The sequence below is a fragment of the Canis lupus genome, chromosome 27 (genome assembly GCF_048164855.1).
Source record: "Canis lupus baileyi chromosome 27, mCanLup2.hap1, whole genome shotgun sequence".
NCBI classification, from domain to species: Eukaryota; Metazoa; Chordata; class Mammalia; order Carnivora; family Canidae; genus Canis; species Canis lupus.
The window spans coordinates 38,469,982-38,487,247 of NC_132864.1; the positions used below are offsets into that span (position 1 = coordinate 38,469,982).

The window sequence follows — 17,266 nt, forward strand, 5'->3', positions numbered from 1 at the left end:
AGCGCCTGCCTTTGGCCCAGGGCGCGATCCTGGAGTCCCGGGATCGAGTCCTAGGTCAGGCTCCTGGCATGGAGCCTGTTTCTCCCTCTGCCTGTGTCTCTGCCTCTCTCTCTCTCTGTGTGTGTCTATAATGCATAAATAAATAAATAAATCCTTTAAAAAAAAAAAGAAGGCAGGACCAAAAAGGAGTTAAAAGTTGAGAATATAAATAAATAAATACAAGGTATATATAATAAATTATGAACATAAATTACATTATAATAATTTATAAATATAACCTAAATTTTTTTTAAATGCAGATGCAAAATGCAGATTTCCTGCCTTGCCTACCGCTTCTAGGTCAATGAAGGGATGAGGTAATATTCACAGTGGCAGTTCCAATGGTCTGGGTTTGAGCAACACCTCTACCATGCATTCAGTAGGAACAATTCTTCAGCTCCATACTCCCTTCTTGCTTTGGCAGAATTCAGATAGAGTGTGGTCTGGAGGTAAGAAGAACTAGTGTGTTGAGAAGCCCAAGGTGGTGTGTTGAATTAAGAATATGTTAGAGGTGCCTTGCTGGCTCAGTCACTGGAACATGTGACTCTTGATCTTGGGGTGGTGAGTTCCAGCCCCACTTTGGGTATGGAGACTGCTTTAAAAAATAATAAATAGGGCAGCCCAGGTGGCTCAATGGTTTAGTGCCACCTTTGGCCCAGGGTGTGATTCGGGGACCCGGGATCAAGTCCCACGTCAGGCTTCCCCATCAGGCTCCCTGCATGGAACCTGCTTCTCCCTCTGCCTGTGTCTCTGCCTGTCTCTCTCTCTCTCTCTATGTCTTATGTAGATATGACCTGATGACTAAGGTAAGGCCATGAGCCACACACACAGGGGAATGACAGGTAGCTCCCTCAATATTTAAGCTCCCCCTTTGGAAAAGTGAGACCCAAAGAGTCGTTTTGATCCAAGGGGCAGTTTCAGTATACCCACACAAAGGAAGAATCACAAGACTTATTACTTGTGTGGGAGCACAACTGAGTGGCGGCAGGGTCGGGGTGTGGGGTAAGGAAGGACAAGTCCTCTGTCTAGGGTCACAACACACCAGGAGATAGGGAGCAGGGTAGCAAGCACCTATGACTCATAAGGTGGTTGTGGTAAAGGTCACTAACTTTTCCCAGATTAAATTTTCAGTAGATATTTTTATTATATATATATATATATATATATGCACATATATACATATATGTACACATAATATATTTCTATAAAATACATATTTAAAATATATGTTTAAATATAATTATAATAAATATTATTTATACATAAATAAATGTTTTAAAGATTTATTTATTTGACGGGGAGGAAGGGCAGAGGAAGAGAGAGAATCCTGAAGCCAGCTCCTCTCTGGTTCTGGAGTCTGACACTGGCCTGATCTCAAGAGCCTGAGATCATGACCTGAGGCCAAAATCGAGTTGGACACTTTACTGAGCCACCCAGGTGCCCTTGGTGGATATTTTTAAAAGGTGTGGGGTAGGGGTGCCTGGGTGGCTCAGTGGTTGAGTGTCTGCCTTCAGCTCAGGGGTCCTGGGATCAAGTCCCACATCGGGCTCCCTGCATGGAGCCTGCTTCTCCCTCTGCCTATGTCTCTGCCTCTCTTTCTGTGTCTCTCATGAATAAATAAAATCTTTTTTTAATTGGGGTAGAGGGGTAACTAAAGCTGGAGCTTATGAACAGAGTTATCTTGCCTAGATAGCAACTCAGAAAACAGGTTTTTTCCTCATCCCAGTCAGGCAGCTAGCTGGGGTTTCCAGGAAGTGGTGTTTGGAAAGCCATATTTGGGACTCTTCCCAGGGAAGCCTAACATAGTGGGTGCATGGAACCAGGATCAATTTTGGACAGAGAAACTGATAGGAAATGAAGGGAGCTGGGAAGATGCACCCCTGGTAAGGGCTGGAGTGGACAGGGACAGACATGACTTCCATTGGTGAGGAGTTTGGGGGATAATTTTGGAGAGATAATATGGGGCAACATGCTGTTGGGCTTTGAATGGAGGGTTTGGGCTACATTTGGCCCTGAGGAGAATAGCAGCCTGGGGAAAGGGAGTGTCCATTGTAGGGACAGAAAGGACAGAAGCTGCAGGAGATGGACAAAAGTAAAGGAAATGATAGCATTAAGGACTGACTTGGGAGAAATTGGAGATTTCTTTTGTCCCCATCCTCACCCCTCAAAGGACTCTCAGAAATTGGGGAGGGCCTGGACTACCAAAATAAATGAGCTGATCTGAGCAATCCCATGGATACTAACAAAAGACAGAAGGACAGAGGGACATCCTGGGTCACATGAGCCATATAGACTCAGTGATTAAGAGTAATGCCTGGCCAGGTGCCTGGGTGGCTCAGTCAACTAAGTGTCTGACTTCAGCTCAGGTCATGATCTCAGGGTCCTGGGATCGAGCTTCCAGTTGAGCTCCCTGCTCAGCATGGAGTCTACTTGAGATTCTCTCCTCCTTCTTTTTCTCCTACTAGCTCTTTCTCTCTCTCTCTCTCAATAGAATAAATAAATCTTAAAGGGATCCCTGGGTGGCGCAGCGGTTTGGCACCTGCCTTTGGCCCAGGGCGCGATCCTGGAGACCCGGGATCGAATCCCACGTCAGGCTCCCGGTGCATGGGGCCTGCTTCTCCCTCTGCCTGTGTCTCTGCCTCTCTCTCTGTGTGTGTGACTATCATAAATAAATAAAAAATTAAAAAAAAAGGATAATACATTGACTTGAGTCAGGCAATGCGGAGGGACCAATTTGTGGGGAGGAATAATGGTCTCCAGAATTCATTCTCTGTTCCTCTATTCACCAGGCTTCATCTTTCTCTGGACACTCAGTCCTTCCTGCCCCTGGAGTTCTTTCTTAGAAAAAGTTGAGTGATTTATATTTTATTTTTACGTTTTTAAAGATTTTATTTATCCATTCATTCATGGGAGACAGAGAGAGACAGAGACATAGGCAGAGGGAGAAGTGGGCTCCCTGAGGGGAACCCGATGTGGGACTTGATCCCTGGACCCCGGGATCATGACCTGAGCCAAAGGCAGACACTCAACCACTAAGCCACCCCGGTGCCCCTCTTTTATTTTTATAACAACTTTAGTCAAATACTATATGTATACTTTATTCATATACTATAATACTCACCAACTGAAAATGTATAGTTCAGTGGTTTTTAGTATATCCATGGAATTGTGCAATCCTCACCACTATCTAATTTCAGAAAATTTTAATCACCCCCCAAAAATGAAAGTGTGTACCTGTTAGTGTTCATTCTCTCCCTTCATCCCTTAGAAACCACTAATCTATTCTCTGTCTCTATGGTTTTGCCTATTCTGGACTTTTCATATAAATTAAATTGTACAATATGTGGTCTTTTGTGACTGGCTTCTTTCACTTAGCATCATGTTTTCAAGATTCATCAGTGTTGTATCACCTCTTTATTTGTTCTAATGGGCAGATAATGTTCCATTGAATGGTTATTTCACATTCTATTTGTCCATTATCAGTTGATGGACACTTGGATTGCTTCTAGTTCTTGGCTATTAGGAGTAATGGAACTGAAAATTCACAAGCAAGTTTTGTATGGATACATGTTTTCATTTCTCAGGTATGTACTGAGGAACAGGGTGGCTGGATCAAACAGTAATAATGTAGTTTTTGGAGTATGTTGTTGGGGGTCCAGAGCCAATGGCCAAGAAAGAATTCTTGAGATGTATTTGGTGCAAAAAAGATGATTTGATTAAAGCACAGAGACACCTGCGGGCCTATACTGGGGTTATGAGGAATGGTTGATTATGAGATGGGGGAGGTAAGGAAAGTGGGAGGTGTCCAAAAGGACTTTCATTTGTTAGAGAAGACTCTCAGGATCCTGCAGTCCTGGCTATTGTCAAGCTAAGGTTGTTTTCCCCTCTAGTAAGGCATTAATATTAAGACAGTTGGGAGTTTTCAGGAGGAAAGTTAGACTCTACCTGTCTCAAGTATTTGTCAGTGGGGTGCAGGTTATAAAGAAATTTAGTTTTCTTTACATTTCCTTCTGCCTTTATTTTCTACATCATTATGGAGGGGAGGATGATGTTAAGGCTCCAGGAAATGGGGTCTATGGGTTTCTGAAATTTTGGCTATTGATAAAAATGCTTCTTTATAAATCACTAAGACATTGGTAAACTGATGGAGACTCATGTCCTGCAGGACTGTGATCTCTGTCAGTGAACCATTTGTCTTTCCCTTCCCTTAGTTTTCGGACAGCCAGAAGTGCCAGAGGAGTGTCACACATATCTCACTGGGAGTGGGAAACAGGGGTTGCAGGGTGTCAGCTTGTGCGTTGTCCTCAGCTTGCCTTCTGCTCCCTCATCAGTAACTTCATGTTTAACATTTTGAGGAGGTGGCCAGCAGTTTTCCAAAGGTGCTGCACCATGCCACATTCCCACAGCAGTGTATGAGGGTTCCAACCACTTCACATCATCAACACTTTTTATGACCTGACTTTTTGACAAGAGCCATCCTAGGGGGTGCAAAGTGTGGCATCATACTTTGGATTTTATTTGCTTCTTGCTAATGACTAATGATGATAAGAATCTTTCTTTTTTTTTAAGATTTTATTTATTGATTCATGAGAGACACACACAGAGAGAGAGGCAAAGACACAGGCAGAAGGAGAAGCAGGCTCCATGCAGGGAGCCCGATGTGGGACTTGATCCAGGTCTCCAGGATCACACCCTGGGCTGAAGGCGGCACTAAACCACTGAGCCACCCGGGCTGCCAGATAAAAATCTTTCCATGTAAAAAAAAAAAATAATAATCTTTCCATGCTTTTATTGGATGTTTGCATATTTTCTTTGGAGAAATGCCTCCTTACATCATTTACTCATCTATATTTATATTCTTTTTTATTGTTTGAGCAGAGTTGACACACAATGGTACATCAATTTCAGGTGTACAGTTTAGTGATTTGAAAAGCTTATAAATTATACTATATTCACCACAAGTATAGCTACCATCTGTCCCCATTACTGATCCTTTACTCGTTTTTGGCCCCTCCCCCACCCTTTACTCATTTTTAAGTTAGGCTATTTATCTTTTTATTGTTGAGTTGTAAGAATTCTTTATATATTCTGGATACAACCCCCTTACCAGATAAATGATTTGCAAATATTTTCTCCCATTCTGTGAATTATGACTTTTTCACTTTTTTTTTTAAGATTTTTTATTTATTGGGGTGTCTGGGTGGCTAGGTGCTTGAGTGCCTTTGGCTTAGGTCATGATCCCAGGGTCCTGCTTCTTGCTCAAGTCCCATATCGAGCTCCTCCCAGGGAGCCTGCTTCTCCCTCTGCCTATGTCTCTGCCTCTCTCTCTCTCTGCAGCTCTCATGAACAAATAAATAAAATCTAAAAAAAAAAAAAAAAAAAAAAAAAGATTGTTTATTTAGTTGAGAGAGAGAGCACAAGAGGGAGGAGCAGTGGAAGAAGGACCAGTCTCCACTGAGCAGGGAGCCTGATGAAGGCTGATTCCAGGACCCCGAGATCATGACCTGAGCCAAAGATAGACGCTTAATCAACTGAGTCACCCAGGTGCCCCGCCTTTTCATTTTCTTGATGGTGTCCTTTTAAGCACAGAAGTTTTAAATTTTAATGAGGTCCAGTTTATCTATATTTTTCTTAGGTTGCCTGAACTTTTTGTGTCATATTTAAAAAAACATTGCCTAACCCATGGTCATTAAGATTTACTCTTACGTTTTCTTCTAAGAGTTTGTTGTGAGTTTATCTAAATTAGTCCGTAATGTTGCTGCCTCAGCAACTATTTTGTGTGGCTAAGTAGCCTGCAGGGGCCTTAAACTGATCCTGGCCCCTCACAAGAGTATGCCCTAGATAACAGCCCACAGAGTCACAAGTAAATGTAAGTTCCTGATATGACTCGGCTAATAGTCTTTGTTATAAGCATTCTCCCGGCCCCTCCCAGGGCCTTCCCCTTGTTCAGTCTTGAGATAAGGCCTATGCAAAGTTTGTCAAAACTCTCTCTTTTGAGTTTGAATTGACAAATCGAGCCTTAGCCTGGGAATCTCAGAGCATTCCAACTATAGACCTTAATAAAGGCATGCACCCCATGTTCTATGGAACTCTGCTTGCACCCTGCCTTAACCTCCTGGTGTGGCCCCTTGAGGTATGCTATGTACTCCTTCTAGGACCTGTGAGTAATAAACATCTCTATTTCAATTTTTTTTTTTTTTAATTTTTTTTAATTTATTTATGATAGTCACACAGAGAGAGAGAGAGAGGCAGAGACACAGGCAGAGGGAGAAGCAGGCTCCATGCACCAGGAGCCCGATATGGGATTCGATCCCGGGTCTCCAGGATCGCGCCCTGGGCCAAAGGCAGGCGCTAAACCACTGCGCCACCCAGGGATCCCTCTATTTCAATTTTTAAAATGGTCTTCTGTTGAACCTAGACTCACCATCCAGTGTCTTCAGGGCTCTACTTAACAAACGTGAATGGGAGCCTCTATGGCCCAGCTGGTTAAGTGTCCCGTTCTTGGTTTCAGTTCAGGTCAAGATCTCAGGGTCCTGAAATCTAGCCCCTTGCCCTCAGCGCAGTCCACCTAAGTTTCTTTCTCCCTTTTCCCCTGCACCTTCCCCCACCCCCTGCTTGGATACTCTCGCTCTCCCTTTCTCCCTCCTTCTCAAATAAACAAATAAATCTTTTTTTAAAATGTAGTTCAACAAAATCACAATAGAGTTTTATAATTTCAGCTCTTACATTTAGGTCTTCAATTCATTTTGAGTTAATTTTTGTGAGTGGTGTAAAGAATCCAACTTCATTCATTTGCATGTGGATACCCAATTGTGCCAGCATAGTTTGTTGAAAAAACTATTCCTGGGACACCGGGGTGGGTCAGCGGTTGAGTGTCTGCCTTTGGCTCAGGACGTGATCCTGGAGTCCTGGGATTGAGTCCCACATCCAGCTCCCTGAATAGGCCCTGCTTCTCCTTCTGTCTATGTCTCTGCCTCGCTCTCTGTGTCTCTCATGAATAAATAAATAAAATCTTTCTAAAAAATGAAAAGACTGTTCTTTTCCCACATTGAATTCACTTGCAACCATTGCCAAAAGTCAATTAACCACCAAAAGAATAAGAAGACAAGCCATAGAGTAGGAGAAAATATTTGCAAAACGTATATATGATAAAAGGCTATTATCCAAAATATATAAAGAACTCTTAAAACTCTACAATAAGAAAACCAACAACCTGATTAAAATGGGAAAAAGACCTGAACAGACACCTGACAAAAAAGATATACAGATGACAAATAAGCATAAGAAAAGATGTTCAACATCCTATGTCATTAGGGAATTGCAAATTAAAAGAAAGAGATACTACTACATACCTATTAAAATGGTAAAAATCCAAAATGTTGACATTACCAAATGTTGCTGAGGATACTGAGGAATAGGAACTCTCGTTCATTGGTGGTGAGAATGCAAAATGGTATAGTTTGGCAGTTTCTTAAAAGACTAAACATAGGGGCACCAGGGTGGCTCAATGGTTTAGCATCTGCCTTGACCATCAAGTTCCACATTAGGCTCCTTGTAGGGAGCCTGCTTCTCTCTCTGCCCATGTCTCTGCCTCTCTCTGTGTGTCTCTCATGAATAAATAAATAAAATTAAAGAAAAAAAAGACTAAACCTATTCTTATCATATGATTCAAGAATCACATTCTCTGGTACAGGTATACCTGTACCTGTTCTATTGTACTTCACTGTATTGAGTTTTTTATAAATTGTATAAATTGCATTGAGCATCACTACCCTTCATTAAGTCTATCAGTGCCATTTTCCCAACATTTGCTCACTTTGTGTCTCTTGTCACATTTTGTCAATTCTCATAATATTTCACTTTTTTGTTATTATAATACCTTTATGATGATCTGTGATAGTGACCTTTTTTTTTAGATATTTTATTTATTTATTCACGAGAGACACAGAGAGAGGCAAAGACACAGGCAGAGGGAGAAGCAGGTTCCCTGTGAGGCATCTGATATGAGACTTTATCCCAGGACCCTGGGATCATGACCGAGCCAAAGGCAGATGCTCAACCACTGAGTCATCCAGGTGCCCCTCATCAGTGATCTTTGATGGTACTATTGTAATGGTTATGGAGTGCCACAAACCATGCCCATATGAGATGGCAAACTTAATCAGTAAATGTTGTGTGTGTTCTTACTGCTCTACCAACTAGTGTTTCCTCATCTCTCTCCCTCTTCTCATGCCTCCCTATTCCTTAAGACACAACAATATTGAAATTAGGCCAATTAATAACTTTGCAATGGTCTCTAAGTGTTCAAGTGAAAGGAAAAGTCACATATCTCTTCCTTTAAATCAAAAGGAAGAAATGAGTAAGCTTAGTAAGCAAGGCATGTCCAAGGCCAAGATAGGCCAAAACCTAGGTCTCTTGTACCACACAGTTAGCCAAGCTGAGAATGCAAAAGAAAAGCTCTTGAAGGAAGATGAAAGTACTGTACTACTCCGGGGACACTTGGGTGGCTCAGTCAGTTAAGCTTCTGCCTTTGGATCAGGTCGTGATTCCAGGGTCCTGAGATCAAGCCCTCCTTGGGCTCCCCACTCAGCAGGGAATCTGCTTACCCCTCTCCCTCTGACCTTCTCCCTGTTCATAGCTTTCTCTCTCTCTGTACCCATCTCAAATAAATAAAATCTAAAAAAAAAAAAAATATATATATATATATATAATAAAACTATAACTACCATAGATAATGATATAGTGATTCCATTGATGGGCCTAAGTGGAATAAATAGAAAACCTTGTGGAAAAGATCCACCACCCTAGATATCATTAAAACTATTTCTGATTCATGGGAAGAGGTCAAAATATCAACACTAACAGTAGTTTAGAAGAAGTACGTTCCAGCCTTCACACATAACTTTGAGGTCAAGATCTCAGTGGAGAAAGTAACTGCAGATGTAGTAGAAATAGCAACAGAACTAGAATTAGAAGGGGAGCCTGAAGATATGACTAAACTGCAGCAATTTCATGATAAAACTTGAATGGATGAGGAGTTGCTACTTACAGATAAGCAAAGAAAATGGTTTCTTGAGATGGAATCTACTACTGGTGAAGATGCTATGAAAATTGTCGAAATGACAGGGTGTCTGGATAGCTCAGTTGGTTGGGTGGCTGAGTCTTGATTTTAGCTGGGGTCATGATCTTGGGGTCATGGAATTGAGTCCCATGTTGGGCTCTGAGCTCAGCGTTTGTCCCTATCCCTCTGGTCCCTCTCTTATTCTCTCTCTCTCTCTCTCTCAAATAAATAAATAAAATCTTTAAAAAAAGAAAATTGTTGAAATGGCAACAAAAGATCTAGAATATATCATAAACTTAGTTTATAAAACAGTGGCAGGGTTCAAGCAGATTGACTCCAATTTTGAAAAAAGTTCTAGTGGGGGTAAAGTGCTATCAAACAGTAGTGCACATTACAGAGAAATTGTGGAAGGAAGAGTCCATCAATGTGTCAAACTTAGTGTCATCTTATTTTAAGAAATTGCCACAGTCATCCCAATCTTCAGCAACCACCACCCTAGTCGGTCTAGCCATCAACATCAAGGCAAGACCCTCTCCTTCAGCCAAAAGAACGACTCACTGGAAGTTCATATGATATTTAGCATATTTTAGCAATAAAGCACTTTTTCTTTTTTAAATTTTTAAAAGGATTTTATTTATTTAGCAGAGAGAGAGAAAGAGAGAAGCAGGGTGAGTAGCAGAGACAGAGGAAGAAAGACTCCCCACTGAGCAGGGAGCCCAATGTGGGGCTCAACCCCAGGATCCTGGGGTCATGACCTGAGTCAAAGGCAGGCACTTAATTGACTGAGCCACCAAGCTACCCCTAGTAGTTTTTAATTAAAGTATGTACGTTGTTTTTCTTTTTTTTTTTTTTAAGAAATTTTTTTTTTTTTTTTATTCGTGAGAGACACAGAAAGAGAGAGGGGCAGAGACACAGGAGGAGGGAGAAGCAGGCTCCATGCCGGGAGCCCGACGTGGGACTCGATCCTGGGACCCCAGGATCACACCCTGGGCCAAAAGCAGGTGCTAAACCACTGAGCCACCCGGGATCCCCTGTACATTGTTTTTCATAATGTTGCTGCACACTTAATAAATCATAGTGTAGTGTAAACATAACTTTTTTTTAAACATAACTTTTAAATGCACTGGGAAACCAAAAATCTCATTTGACTTGCTTTATTGTGCTATTCTTTTTATTCAGTGAAATCGAACCTGCGGTATCTCCAAGATATTCCTGTATTCACCCAAATGAGTTTCCAAGTTATGTCCACATCAGCATTTGGTCATGGATGTTTAAAGTAGCTTTATTCCTAATTGCCCAAACTGGGAAACAACCAAGGTGTCCTACAGTACATGCATGGATAAATAAACTATGGTACATTGAGACAATGTAATATTACTCAGCACTGAAAAGAAATGAGCTATCAAGCCATGAAAAGACATGGGGGAATCTTAAATGCATATTACGAAATGAAAAAAAAATCTAAAAAAGCTGCATACTGTATAATTCCAACTACAAGACATCCGGGAAAAGGCAAAATATGGAAACAGAAACAATAAGTGGCAGCCAGGGGTTAGGATGGAGCAAAGGAGAAATCGGCAAAACACAGAGGATTTTTAGGACGGTGGAATAATTCTGTATGATACAATAATGGTGGATATACAAATACATTGGTCAAAACCCACAGAATGTGGGACATCAAGAGGGAACTCTAATGTAGACCATGGGCCATGAGTGATAATGATGTATCAATGAAGGCTCCCCAATTATAACACATGTAGCATCACTCTATAGGGGGTATAGATTGTTGGAAGGGGTGGGCTGTACATGTGTGGGGGTAGCAGATGTGTGGGAACTCCAGCAACTTTGCTGTGAACCTAAAACTGCTCTAAAAAAATAAAGCCTATTTTTAAAAAATCATTTTGCCATAGATTTAAATTGGACAGAAATTTGTAAAAAAAATTTTTTTTTTATTCATGATAGACACACAGAGAGAGAGGCAGAGACACAGGCAGAGGGAGAAGCAGGCTCCATGCACCGGGAGCCCAACGTGGGATTCAATCCTGGGTCTCCAGGATCGCGCCCTGGGTCGAAGGCAGGCGCTAAACCGCTGCGCCACCCAGGGATCCCTAAATTTGTAAAATTTAAGTAGTTGTCTTTCTGGATTTTCAGTTCTTTTCCATTGATTCACATGTCTATTTTTTCTGTAATACACTGTATTGAATACTATAGCTTTGTAGTCAGTTTAGAAATCGAGAAGTGTTAGTACTCTGACTTTGTTCTTTTCTTTTTTAAGATTTTTAAAATATTTAAAGTAATCTCTCCACCCAATGTGGGGCTCCAATTCACAACCCCAAGATCAAGAATCACATGCTCCACACCTGAGCCAGCCAGATGCCCCTCCAACGTTTTTTCTATTTCAAATTTGTTTTGGCTATTCTGAGTCCCTTGCATTTCCATATGATTTTAGGATTAGATTGATAATTTCTGCAAAATAAGCAGTTGGGCTTTTGACAGGTATTACATTGCATCTGCAGACAGATTTGGGGAGTAATGTCATCTTAACAATATCATCTTCCAGTCTTTGAACATGGGCTGCCTTTCCACTTATTTAGGTCTTCTGTAACTTCTTTCAATGATGTTTGGTAGTTCTCAGTGTGGAAGTTTTGCATTTCTTTGGCTAAATTCATTCTAAACATCTCTTTTTCCAGCTTTATTGAGATATAATTGACTTATATCAATTAAATTATTCTAGATATCTTTACAAATATACTTATTCTGGGACACCCGGGTAGTTCAATGGTTGAGCATCTGCCTTCAGCTCAGGGCATGATCCCGGGTCTGGGGATCCCTACGGCTTCTCCCTCTGTCTATGTCTCTGCCTCTCTGTGTCTGTCATGAATAAATATATAAAATCTTTATAAAATATATATGTACTTATTCTTTCTGGGACTACATAGCAGAGTTATTTTCTTAATTTCATTCTGGAGAGTTCATTGTTAGTGTATAGGAATACAATTGATTTGGGGATTTTTTTTCCAGCTTTATTGAGATATAATTAACACAACTGTAAGATATTTAAAGCATACATCACAATGATTTGATTTACTTAAACCCAGTGAAAAAATTCTTCCTATCTAGTTCATTAACACATCCATTGCATCGCATATTTACTTTTTTGGGGTGAGAACACTTAAGATCTACTCTTAGAAAACAGCTGAATGGAGTACATATGCTGGGGTGAAGAATCAAAGAGGGTTATTGCAGCAGTGGCAAGCTGGTGGGTTCCAGATGCCTCCAGACCTGGTCCTTAACCTTGCCTGCCTTCCCAAGGCCAGTCCAGTGATCTGGATTAGTCGCTTACCTGGTGTTCTGGGCCTCCTCATCTGTGAATCAGACACAGGAATAGTGTCACACTTCTCCAGATTCGGGGAGCTCAGGTCGCTGTCGGGTGAGGTATGGGTTTGGTGGGCTATCTGGGTACTGGTGTGACAGCGAGGTGGGTGGGGCCTCGCTGGATCGGGCGCAGGAGGACTGGGGGCGGGCTCTGGGTGCAGGCGGCGCCACCCAGGCAGGGCCGGCACAGCGCGCAGAGCAGCGGCAGCAGGGACAGCAGGTGAGTCTCAGCGACTCCTGCAGGTACGTAGTCTGGCCTGAGAGGAGGCAAAGGCTCGGATACCCGAGTGGAACTGGCTCTGGCTCTGGCTCTGGCTTTGGCGGCGGTGGCGGCGGTGGCGGTGGCGGAGGTGGCCTGTCGGGGCGGGGGCAGGGCACGGAGCTTCGGAGCTTCGGCTTGGGGCTCCGGGCCAGGAGCGCCCCGCCTCCTGGCCGGGTGCGCAGATACCCAGGCCCCGAGGGGCGGGGGTGTGCGCGCGTGCGTGCGCGTGTGCCCGTGTGTGTGTGTGGGGGGGGGGGGGTGCTGGTGGTGAGTGCCACTGTCAGAGGCCAGGTGGCTGCCTGGTTGACGCCCAGGGCAGCAGAGCCCCTCCTGTTCCGGGTCCTGGAGGCCTGGAGGCCTGGAGGCCTGGCTCAGCTCCGGAGAAGCCTGAGGTTTCCACCTTGTTCTGGGGTGCCAGACGAAGGAGCAGTTTCCCAACCCCACTTCCTGGAGCTGCACCCTTCCCACGCTCAGGCCTCCCCACCCAAATGTGCCCAGGTCGGACTGCACAAGGTTCCCTCACCTGGCCGGAGGCAGGCAGGACCTCCATGCTTCCCTGTGACCTCCTGCCACTCCTGACCCATCCCAGCCCTCAGGCGCCCTAGCTGCGCAGGCACTTGGGTCCCCAGGGGAAGGGACAGCGCGGACTGAAGCCTGCTCGGTACCTGGTTGGGCAATCTGTCATTCCCCCCCAGCCCCTGGTAGGTGCCCGCAGCTGCCTTGGTGCTCCTCTCCGCCGCCCACCATGGCCAGGGGGCTGCCCAGCACTGCCAGCCTGGCACGCTTCTGCCAGAAGCTGAACCGGCTGAAGCCACTGGAGGAGTCTGCCATGGAGACGTCCCTGCAGCGCTGCCTGTCCACCCTGGACCTGACCCTGTTGGGCCTGGGTGGCATGGTGGGCTCGGGCCTCTACGTGCTCACAGGCACGGTGGCGAAGGAGATGGCCGGCCCCGCGGTGCTCTTGTCCTTCGCTCTGGCCGCCGTGGCCTCCCTGCTGTCAGGCCTGTGCTACGCGGAGTTCGGGGCCCGCTTACCCCGCACGGGCTCGGCCTACCTGTTCACCTACGTGTCCATGGGCGAGCTGTGGGCCTTCCTCATCGGCTGGAATGTGCTGCTCGAGTACCTCATCGGGGGCGCAGCCGTGGCCCGCGCCTGGAGCGGCTACCTGGACTCCATGTTCGGCCACCGCATCCACAACTTCACCCAGGCCCACATCGGGACCTGGCAGGTGCCCCTGCTGGCGCACTACCCCGACTTCCTGGCTGCTGCCATCGTGCTTTTGGCCTCCGCCTTCATCTCCTGCGGGGCCCGGGTCTCCTCCTGGCTCAACCACACCTTCACCGTCATCAGCCTGCTCCTCATCCTCTTCATCATCATCCTGGGCTTCGTCCTGGCCCGCCCGCAGAACTGGAGTGCTGAGGAGGGTGGCTTTGCGCCTTTTGGCTTCTCGGGCATCATGGCTGGCACCGCCACCTGCTTCTACGCCTTCGTGGGCTTCGATGTCATCGCCGCCTCCAGCGAGGAGGCCAGGAACCCGAAGCGAGCCGTGCCGATAGCCATCTCCGTCTCGCTTGGCCTGGCAGCCGGCGCCTACATCCTCGTCTCCGCCGTGCTCACCCTCATGGTGCCGTGGCACAGCCTGAACCCCAACTCCGCGCTCGCCGACGCCTTCTACCGGCGGGGCTACAGCTGGGCGGGCTTCATCGTGGCCGCCGGCTCCATCTGCAGTAAGGGCCCGATCGGGCGAGGGGGGCGTGAGCAGGGCCCGGGCTGCCCTAGGCTTCTCCGTCTCGGTCTTTTCCCAGTTGCATAGCGGGCCCAGGAAGGTGCTGATCACGAGCCTCTCTTGTCTTGTTGGAAGGCCCCCTTCACTGCCCCCTCCCGATTGTACATAAAATGTCAGTTCTGAGCAAGTCCTTTCCTGGGAGAAGGACCCACTGCTCATCAGATTCTCTGATGGGCCTGTCACCTAAACCAGGGTGTCCCATTCTTGGGGGGTGAGGTAACAATCCAACACCCCACATGCACTCAGGCTCATTCTGATAACCCAGACAAACTCCTGTTGGTGTTCCCCAGGGTTGGCGGCATGCCCTGGCTCCCAGCAGAGGCCCCTAGTGGGCCTGTCCACCATGCTCACCAGTTCTCCACTCTCTGCCACAGCCATGAACACTGTCCTGCTCAGCAGCCTCTTCTCCCTGCCACGCATCGTCTACGCCATGGCCGTCGATGGGCTCTTCTTCCAGGTGTTTGCCCGAGTGCACCCCCGGACACAGGTGCCCTTGGCGGGCATCGCTGTGTTCGGGAGCCTCATGTCTTTACTGGCACTGCTGCTGGACCTCGAGGCACTGGTTCAGTTCCTGTCCATCGGCACACTGCTGGCCTACACTTTCGTGGCCACCAGCATTCTTGTGCTACGCTTCCAGAAGTCCCCTCCATCCAGTTCCCCAAGCCCAGCCAGCCCTAGCCCCAGGGTCAAAGAGTACCACTCTTTCTCAGACCACGCCCAGCTGGTGGGCACTAATCAGGCCTCAGCCTCTGAGCCTGGGCAGCTGCGGCCAGCCCTGAGGCCCTACCTGGGCTTCCTAGGTAGGTGCAGCCCCGGAGCTGCTGTGGCTTGGGCACTCAGCATCCTGGTGGCCTCGGCCATCACCCTGGCTTGTGTACTGGTCTTCGGGGATTCAGTCCTGCATCTCCCAAACTGGGGCTACATCCTGCTCCTGCTGCTCAGCTCTGTCACATTTCTGCTCAGCCTCTTCATCCTGGGGGTCCACGAGCAACAGCGGAAAGATACATTCCAGGTACCTCCCCCAGCCAATGCCTGCTGCCTGTCATCCAGCTAGCTCGCTTTGCCCCTTCCTCCTCTGCTGTGGCAGGATGAACCAGGGCTCACAGGGTTGGGGAGGCCCACGCACCCATCCCCCTCTCTTTCTGCATGGCAAAGTGGACGCTTGACAAACCAGGCCCTGCGCAGCAGACCTTCCCTGCAGCCCAGTCCCGCCCTGTTCTTGCCTTGTCAGATCCCCATGGTGCCCCTGACTCCAGCCCTGAGCATCCTCCTCAACATCTGCCTCATGCTGAAGCTAAGCTACTTGACTTGGGTGCGTGTCTCCATCTGGCTGCTGATCGGTGAGTGGGGGATCAGGCTTGGGGCCCTCGGTGGACCGCAGGAAGGAAAGGAGGGTGAGCAGGGCTGGGACCTGCCCCTCAGTCTCCCACAATTCCTGCAGGACTCGCCGTGTATTTCTGCTATGGCATCTGGCACAGCAAACAGAACCGGCAGGAGCCACCAGAGCTGACCACCTCACACTACGTGGTGTTCCCCAGCACCAACCTGGAGGAGTCTGTACAGACGGTGCAGCCCCCCACCCAGGAGCCCAGCCCCACAGAGCAGCCCACCAGTCCATGAATTGAGCTGGAGACCTGTCCACACTTGCTCTGCCCACCCCACCTCCTTGGGGGCCCAGAGGGGCTGGGAGACCCTTCTATCTGAGCCAGCTCAGGTTTGCCGGCCTGCCCATGCTGAGAAGGGTCCTCGAGACCTTAGGGCCTTAGCCCAAGTGCCTGGTTTTGGGTTTTGGGGAGTGGGCCCTGGCCAGGACTGGTAGGGTGAGTATTTTGCCCAGCATCTTCCTGTTCATGAACAACTACAGCTATTTGGGCAGATGGGGTGGGCTGAAGTGGGTTGGGGTGGGCCAGGAACAGGCCCACAGCCCCAGATATCCACAATAATAACCTCTTGGCCAGCCACGTGATCTGCTGCTGCATCCACCATTGTGTTCTTTGTGGCACTGAGTGAATGCTTTTCTGTCCCTGGGAGCCAACTGATTGTCCTCGAACCACAGCAAAGATGCCGAGGTTTGGCAAGAGGGAGGCACCAGCTTTGGGACAACCCTGAATCACAGACATCTCCTGGCCTGGGTCCTGGGGTCCTGCCCTCAGGCTGGTACCCTCTGTCCCGGGGACACACCAGGGGAAGAGGCGTCTGTGAAAAGGGTAGAGTTAGGCTCCCCCTACAGACTCCCTACATGTCCCCTGGGCAAGGGGATCCAGAGAGCAGAGCCTGGGCCCCAGAAAAGGTCGCCTAGAAAGGGCAGTGGAGTTCCAGGGTCCTCTTGGGTTTCCAAGGCTCCCAGAAAGCGTAGCATGTCCCTGAGGCCTGCCTGGGAATGTAGAGGCACACTGCATGGGCACGTGCAACTCGTGGCATGTGCCCACATGGCCACACGCCTGCCTTGGTGATGCACACTCATATGCAGACTGAGGCAACAGCTGTTCCCAACCTCAGGCCTTGGCCACAGCTGTCTAGCTGTCACAGCTGGCACTCCTCTCTTTCTCTCCCCCTTCCCTCAAAGGCTTTGCAATAACAGCTCAGGATGGTACATACGAATATGGCATACACGCCTGTGTACAAGTTCCTGGGCCTGCTTCAAGCACCTCCAGGCCCACTGGTCTCCCTAAAGCCATACTGTGCCCATCATAGATACTTCCAACTCCCCACCCCTGCCTGTAAAGACTACACAGGAAGCTGC

The 17,266-nt window shown here is 47.2% G+C and overlaps 1 protein-coding gene across 2 annotated transcripts; it reads left to right on the forward strand.

Annotated features, from left to right (window-relative positions):
- Positions 1 to 12,595: 12,595 nt before the first annotated feature.
- Positions 12,596 to 16,489, forward strand: SLC7A4 (solute carrier family 7 member 4). Of its 2 annotated transcripts, none has more exons than XM_072803613.1 (5): positions 12,596 to 12,695; positions 13,433 to 14,464; positions 14,898 to 15,535; positions 15,755 to 15,863; positions 15,965 to 16,489. In XM_072803613.1, the coding sequence occupies exons 2-5, from the start codon at positions 13,483 to 13,485 to the stop codon at positions 16,141 to 16,143; spliced, it is 1,908 nt and encodes a 635-aa protein (XP_072659714.1). In that variant the 5' UTR covers positions 12,596 to 12,695; positions 13,433 to 13,482; the 3' UTR covers positions 16,144 to 16,489. The 2 variants fall into 2 exon arrangements, with proteins under 2 accessions (XP_072659714.1, XP_072659716.1); XM_072803615.1 differs by having other exon boundaries at positions 12,601 to 12,718.
- Positions 16,490 to 17,266: the final 777 nt, after the last annotated feature.

Coding starts and splice junctions, on each gene's coding strand:
- SLC7A4 (XM_072803613.1), top strand. CDS start 13,483: ATGGCCAGGGGGCTGCCCAGCACTGCCAGCCTGGCACGCTTCTGCCAG. Junction 14,465..14,897: donor GGCCGCCGGCTCCATCTGCA/GTAAGGGCCCGA, acceptor TCTCTGCCACAG/CCATGAACACTGTCCTGCTC. Junction 15,864..15,964: donor CTCCATCTGGCTGCTGATCG/GTGAGTGGGGGA, acceptor CAATTCCTGCAG/GACTCGCCGTGTATTTCTGC.